This window comes from Colletotrichum tamarilloi (assembly GCF_030869305.1).
Source record: "Colletotrichum tamarilloi strain Tom-12 chromosome Unknown Scaffold_13.1, whole genome shotgun sequence".
NCBI classification, from domain to species: Eukaryota; Fungi; Ascomycota; class Sordariomycetes; order Glomerellales; family Glomerellaceae; genus Colletotrichum; species Colletotrichum tamarilloi.
Window position 1 is genome coordinate 840,546 of NW_026849396.1, and position 7,330 is coordinate 847,875.

Here is a 7,330-nt window from a genome sequence, read left to right on the forward strand (position 1 = left end):
GCTGCCTGCCCCTCCTGGTTTGGCGGCACGTTCCAATCGGGCATGGCGCCCACGCCGCTTTGCACGTGCACCCCTGCCTGTGCCAATGGACGCCGCCCTTAAATACGGCGTCGCCCTCGTCTCGACGTCAATCTCTCGTACCCTCTACCTCCCCTCCCATTATTTTCACGAACTTTTCATCGCTCGGGGTTCCCGCTTCTCCTGAGTCGTACCCTTGCTCGAGGGCAGTGTGACTTTGTTTCTTACATTGCTACCTTGCTCGATTACGCCGCTATTTCGCCTCCAGCTCACTCCCCATGTCGAGACGTTCCATACGACCTAGGTGCCTTCCCCTCCAGCTCCGTCTGCTCTACGTTTGACCCCAAACCTCATCCCTATGAGCTTGTTCTGACTCAAGAGTAGGAGGTCTGCATGGTCGTGAACCGGAGATGGGAACCAGGCTGAGTGTTTTACCACGAGAGGCAGAGTGAAGAGTATCGTCATGCGCTGATGTAACTCATTTTCGGCTTGGTAGTTTTGCGAAAGACTGCTAGCCACAACCTGCCCTCTATTCACGAGGCGCCAACTTGGTGATGCAAGGGGGCTAGTCAGGCAATTTTGCCTTGGACTCGGCGCCTGGACCGACCTCGATCATTTCGCTGTTTGGCCCCTGAGTCACGTTCGGACCGACTCTGAAGATGCGCGCGCTGAATGCCTATTGAGGCATGAGCCTCTTGACGGTTGCTGCACGGCGCTTCATGCACGTCTGCCTTGCGCTTCAGACTAGCCAGCATCCCTCCTACCCAGCGCATGACACCTCGGGCAAACCGAATGGCAACCCAAACGGCGATATGACCTGTTCAGTGCTCAAAATGGCATACCATGCCTTATCAGGCCATCGGCTACTCCGAGAACTATTGAGAGATGCATACGGGATTTTGGGGGGCCGGTCTCAGGTTGAGTAGAATCCAAAAGGGGCGTATGCTTCTGGCGACTGCTGATTGGCAATAATACGACATTGTCTACAACGTTGGGGGAGGAATGTGCCTGGGCAGTCCAGGCATCGTATGCGCAGACATCGGCGTTCAGAGGGGACCTCTTGGTGTGCTCGCTGTTCTGCTTCGCAGATAACACGGAAGCGTTAATGCATTGCACTCGTCGCTGAACATCGACTATTTAAATGAAGGCGTCTGGCTGATAGACTTCGACACTCTCATCTTCTTAAACATCAGACCCGTTGAAACTCTTCCAACATTCAACCCAAAATGCCAATCAATCTTGACAACATTTCATTCTACTCGGCTCCAGCGCAAGCTGTGCGTCCATCGGCAGCCAGAAGCCCGGTCAGACAGACTCTCGGGCCTTCTTGTTCGACGGTGGGAAGAACCTCGATACCTCCTTTAGACGACTCGACGACTACACTCGATCAGAACAAGGGTCATAGTGACGAGAACTCAGTCGCGTCCTACCAATTCTTTCCAGAGGAAAATGTTGAGGGCAAAGTCAATTCAAAAGATAGGACGTACCTGCGGATTGATGAGTGCCCAGCATCAGGCGATATGGGCCACAGCCCAGCCGAGAAACCTGTGGCAGTGGACTTCAACACGCGCGAGAATTCGTCTGAGACAGCGGATTGGTCTGCCAACTGCCTACCAGCCCCGTTCCCTTCGTTGCCAGCCGGGGCATTCGCTGCGGCAATGTGTCCCTCGCACCCAGACTCAAGTCCCCAAGCTGCCATCAACACAGCAGACCTGGCTCTCCTGCAAAAGTCGACTGAGAATGCGTCGACTGTCAGTTTAGAGACCCCTGTCCCAGAAAGCGCCGCGCCCTACAACGAGCAGCTGCCCCAAGTGAGTCAAGCAGCCGATGATGACTTCACGACCTGGCTGCAACATCAACAAGTCGTGCCACCCAGCAGCGCAGAAGTTAAGGAGGCCTCAGAATCCCCGAGAGAGCCTGCTGAAAAGTCAGGCACGATGCCAAGCCCAGCGTTGGCCAAAAGTGGGCTGCCGTTCTCTAGTTTGGCATCCGTAGGCCAAGACACGCCATGTCACGCCGAACGTTGCACACGCCAACCCTTCTCCGGACAAGAAACTCACGATCCGTGGCCAAATGTTGGTGGTGAAGAAAGTAGTCCCGGCTCAACCGACCGAAGCGAGCCGCTGATCACAGAAACGGCACTTCATTACAGCAATTGTTCACCTTTACCGGACGAAATGCACCTGGATGCTGAGACGACAGCATCAGATGCTTCTCCTGTACACTTATCTCGGGTCCATCGCCGAGCTCACAGATCACGACTACCAGCGGGCGCTTATGCTGAAGTCGATTCGGACCCGGAATCTAGCGGTATGGATGGCGCTCATGGAACCAATGATGACTGCATCGGAGATCAAGCCAACTCGACCAGAATCCAGCAAGGGCCCCAGAGCTGTGATAACATTTCTCACCAACGCGGTCAGTCAAAACCCAAACATCGTAAAAAAAACTTCCAGGAGACTGTTGGCACCAGCAGAGCTCTGAGACCACGGGACACGTCATCCCAGGTAGCAGTAGAGCTAAGACGAAGGTCAGAACGGGCTACAAATCGACCAAGGACAAGTGGAATTCTGACCCCGCAGGTCTCTCCTGCTTCTACCGACAACGGAATAGACCCCAGCTCATTTTTTGCGCAATATGATGAATGGCCTCTCAAGAATGCAGTCTTGAAGTGTATCACAGATGAATTTGTAACGACATTTCAACTGCAATGGGAGCAGCCGTCCACAGAGCGACACCAGACGCACTGCTATCCCTCAGTTGGGCGACCTTCAGGTTCTCCGCTGAAGGGACGAAAGCTTGCGAGGCGATCTGCCAAGTCCAGACGCCCGTTTTCAGAACAAGAGAATAGACTCTTGATTCAACTGAAAGGACAGTGTCTTTCATGGAGGGAGATTCACAACGATTTCTCGAGCCACTTCCCGGGCCGATCTCTCGCGACGCTGCAAGTCCACTTCTCTACTAAGCTGAATAGGACGAGAGAAAAGGGCTTGGGTAGGGGCGACATACGCTTGTAAATAGTTCGATGGATTGAGAGAATGGTAATGGACTTGAACACATAAGGTGAAATTTATTGTAGGTCTTTGAATAATGTGTCAGATAGCGTTATTCTTACTAATTTTCACCCTAAAAGTTCGCGGTGTCAAGGAAAGAAGGTAGTTCTTTGGTCTGTCCTGTGAAATTCGCTGCCTTATATCCTCACTGACCTGTTTCTTTTCGATTAATGGTAGGTTGACACGAAGCTGCTAACGTGTATTATCAACAGTTGTTGTTGTTGTTGTTGTTGTATTTAACGCCGTGGCGGAAGGACCTAGGCCCTTACCGCAGACCTCCCGAAGGGTATATGGCGTGGAGGGCCGTGAGCCAAGCCTACCTACTCTACAGTACGTCGTCTCTTTACATCGTCCTCCAAATCATGCCTTGTGGCCACTACGCGTTCTATCTGTCCCCGGTTCCCGCTGGTGCCCCAATTTTATTCTTTCCTAAATCGTCCCTTGGCATCGGGAGGTTCTTTGTGGTCCGCACCCACACCTACGTAGGTGTGGGTGCTGCTACCGCGGACAGATCTTCTGGAAGAAGTCCGTCACGCGGAGAAAGGCCTCGAAGCCTCGTGGGTCGGTGATTAACCTCTTGAAATAGGTCTCGAGAGATCCCATAGGGCCTATGGGCTCGGGCGTACTGCGAGAGTGGAGGGTCGGCCACCGTTGCCTTCTCGCCAGCGTTCGTCGACAGTAGACCAGGTGGTCCACGTCTTTCGCCTCTCCACAAGAGCACGTCATCAGAGCGTCGTCGTGGTTAAAACGTCGGTGATATTGCTCAAAGTCTCCGTGACCCGATCGTGCCGCCAGCAGGTGGTGTAACGTAGCCCGCGGCAAGGCCAGTTCAGGGGGGCTGCATAAAGCTGCCTCAAGCCCCAAGTCCGCGTACCGCGGCCTTCGCTCTTTATACCACCATCTCCTGTGCTGGCTCTGTAGTTTTTCCCTTGCAAGCCGCTTGATGCCCGCTAGTGTTGCTATTTGACCCATTCGCGCCTGCAGTGTCGTTCCTTCTTTGGCCAGCCGGTCCGCCGCCTCGTTTCCTTCGATGCCCTGGTGTCCCGGAGACCAGTGCGTCCGTACATCAAAAATCCTGGCTGCTTCTTGGATTTCGAGGAAGGCCTCTTGCGACGAGTCCGGCGCCTTGCCGCGGATACCTTGTATAACGCCGGTGTTGTCGATACATATGTGGATTGGATGGCCACGACTAGTGAGCAGAGCCCTTCTGAGGCCGGCTCGCGCTCCTTCGACCTCGGCGTCGAACACTTCCGCTAGTCCGAGTCGGCCGCACCCTTGCGCTATGCGTTTAGAGTCTCGATAGATGACGAAGCCGTATCCCACGGCTCCGTTCGTCGCCCGGGAGCCGTCCGAGAAGACGACCATGTGGCTTTCCGGCACTGTCTTTAGCCAGGCCTCGAAGGATTTCGCAGCCTCTGCTTTGCTTTGCACCACTATCTGATGCTGTGACCCCGGCTGGTACTGTGGTTGGAGGAACGCTGGTCTTTCGCATGTTGGTAGGAGTTCGGCCGTCCGTTGTAGTCTCGTCTGTTGCTGTGCCTGCTGGGAGAGCCGCGAGACCAAGGGATGCCGGCGGTCAATCTTCTGGAGGCGGACTGCAGCCCGTAAGCGGACGCCCTCTAGGGCCACCTGAGCTGACGGTAAGCCGGCGTCTCGGAGAAGGCTACTGGTTGGCGTTGTTCTCCAGACGGGTAGGATGGCCCTTGCCGCCGCCGTGATGACGCTGTCGATCTTCTGCACGAGCCCCTTCTGGCCTGTGTTGACGGGTCTTCCTTGGAGAGGCGAATTTGTCTTTGCCTCCGCTTGGCGTCTCGAGGCCGGCTTCGTGATGCCTGCGTACCATGTTTCGGCGCCGAAGAGCGCGATCGGCAGTACGCAGGAGACGGCGGCTTTGCGCACGGAAGCCGCTGGTAGTCCCCTCTTTGTGTTCGTAAGGTGCCTCAGATGTTGAGCTGCCCTCTTTGCTGCAGCTACTTTTGCGTCGACGTGGTGCCGGAAGGACAGTCTCTTGTCGAACCAGACGCCCAGCCAGCGTACAGGTTTGGTCGAGGCCCTAACCACCAAGTCTCCCGCCCTGACCTCTGGCAGCTCCGCTGGCTGGCCGTGTTTCCTAGTAAAGTGGATGACCTCGCACTTGCTCGGGTCAAAGGAGACCTTGTTCTCTGAGCCCCATCTGAGAATGCCGGCTGCGCCTTGGCTGAGTATTGCGACGTTGCTCTCTAGGGAGGGGCTGATGGCCAGAATGGCAATGTCGTCCGCGTACCCGAATCGCGCATCGGTGTCGTCTTCAAGTATCTCCGCGATGTAGAGCAGAAAGACAATGGGTGTATTATCAACAGCTAAACAATCCTCTAACTCATCAACTGCAAAATGCGTCGCCTACTAGAAGCGATTACCCCCCTGAATTTCAACCTAACTTCCTTTCTAAGCCTTTTTCTTCGCCTTCTACGACAATACACAGCCCTAATCAACTTCTATCGTTGCTGCTAGTTGAGATCCGGGCTCGAGACCTGGGGTGGGATCTACATAAGTGGGAGGGTCACGGCTGTAGAGAGAAGAGTCAAAGAAGTAGATGGATTATGATGACCCGTAGTGTCAGGTATAAATACGCAACGCAAAAAAGAGGAAAGAGAAATTGGGCGATGTGAGCGGTACGTTGTTGTAAAAAAAGGGGTTGTCTTCGCGAGAACTAGCGAAAGTGTCACGAGTTATGGCACGCAGCAATGGGCATACGGAGTGTGGTAAAAGTGGCTTCACCTATTAAGTAGAAATAGACAAAAGGAAATGGTCTATATACACGATGTATAAGATCGACACGTGACTCAGCACGTGATGGGCACTTCGTGAGATGCGGTTACTATCCCTGTTACGTGACAGAAAGCCTTGATACCACCCACCCTGGCACGCGATCCCGTGACGTAAGCTTGTGATTAAGACCCGGTCGCAACCTCCGCTGTTAGCTCAGGCTCTGCTGGGACGTCCGCCCAGCCTTCAACTGAGAGGCGGCTGGTTTGCCGCCGTTTTGGCAGCTTCTGCTACGAACTGGTCGCCTCTTCAGACTCAGACACCACGCCCACCAAGCAACGGTCATCCTTTCCCGCTCCAGACATGCAATTACCCCAGAGTACCTGCCATTGTTGGATTGACGACTGTGTCTGGATAAAGGGATGCTAGAAATGCGTTGAATAATATGCAAGAACCGGTGATGATGGGTAAATACAAGACAGAACCCCGCTCGGACCGGGGTGGGAGGAATCCCGAAATAAAGCAGAACAATCACCCTTTGATCGATGACCTCAGTGGTATTGCATTAAATCAACATCGTTTATCTAACAGTTCTTGCATATTGTTCAACGCATTTCTAGCATCCCTTTATCCAGACACAGTCGTCAATCCAACAGGATGTGCGCATGAGGTGTAGTGCAATCCATTTGTCATGCCTATGCCAGTGCACTCGTTACAACGATTGTCACACTATGCTTTGGGGACACTACGGTCTTACCCAAGCATGACTAAGTTTGCCAAGAATATGCCGGCATATGGGGTCTCCAATCCACTACAAAGATAGTCGGTATATCTCGATAGCCACTCATTCCTCATTTTGATCAATACATTCCATTGACCCCTGCCTGACAGTCGTGCCCCGACAGCATTTTCGCCCCATCCGAAATGCCAGTTTGGTGATGCCATCGGGATCCGGGGCCTTCAGCTACATCAGCCACCCTGACAAATCAAGCTCATCAAGCGTTATTGCGGAAGAACAGCGACATGCGCAGCTGAGTGCATTTCTAGTCTGGAAACATTGCGCAAAGAGCACGGAACCTATCAGCATGCCGTTTATGAGGAGTTGCATAAGGGCTTGCAATACGCGTAGTGTAAAGTAGAGTGCAGTGGAAGGGCAACAGGCAAGAGAGGAACAACTGCATTGTCGAGAATTATTGAGAGACTACCAGCAGGTTCAGGCGGTTGGGTATGCCACAGAGCAGCGGCTGAGACGATGATTCATTTCTAGTAGGCGGTGAATAGATCAGTAAGTCCCTCAGAGTAGTAGGCTGGACAAGGGTTTGTCGTGAAAAGGTCAGACAAAGGCTGCTTGGGGGTCAAGCCTCTTGGCTGAGAAGTGAAGAGGGCATGGGTGGCCAGAGCACAGCTCCGAGGGCAATTCGGTAAGTGGTGTAGAAAGCCCCTTACGGGTACTCGCTCGACCCGTGGGCGGTGAACAAGCGCCAGGCTCAGCACTGGGCGGTGAGACTGGTCGA

At 53.7% G+C, this 7,330-nt stretch overlaps 3 protein-coding genes across 3 annotated transcripts; 2 read left to right on the plus strand and 1 right to left on the minus strand.

The window, feature by feature from the left end:
- Positions 1–1,244: 1,244 nt before the first annotated feature.
- Positions 1,245–2,805, plus strand: CTAM01_05390 (uncharacterized protein; the record flags this gene model as incomplete). The annotated part of the gene is made up of 3 exons (XM_060521420.1): positions 1,245–1,980; positions 2,171–2,436; positions 2,779–2,805. 3 exons carry the CDS (start codon positions 1,245–1,247, stop codon positions 2,803–2,805), a joined length of 1,029 nt encoding a protein of 342 aa, XP_060384226.1.
- A 556-nt stretch (positions 2,806–3,361) lies between these two features.
- Positions 3,362–3,640, plus strand: CTAM01_05391 (uncharacterized protein; the record flags this gene model as incomplete). The annotated part of the gene is made up of 1 exon (XM_060521421.1): positions 3,362–3,640. One exon carries the CDS (start codon positions 3,362–3,364, stop codon positions 3,638–3,640), a length of 279 nt encoding a protein of 92 aa, XP_060384227.1.
- CTAM01_05392 (uncharacterized protein) lies at positions 3,570–4,914 on the minus strand (the record flags this gene model as incomplete). Its single annotated transcript, XM_060521422.1, has 3 exons — positions 3,570–3,645; positions 4,318–4,817; positions 4,912–4,914. 3 exons carry the CDS (start codon positions 4,912–4,914, stop codon positions 3,570–3,572), a joined length of 579 nt encoding a protein of 192 aa, XP_060384228.1.
- Between the last annotated feature and the right edge of the window lie 2,416 nt (positions 4,915–7,330).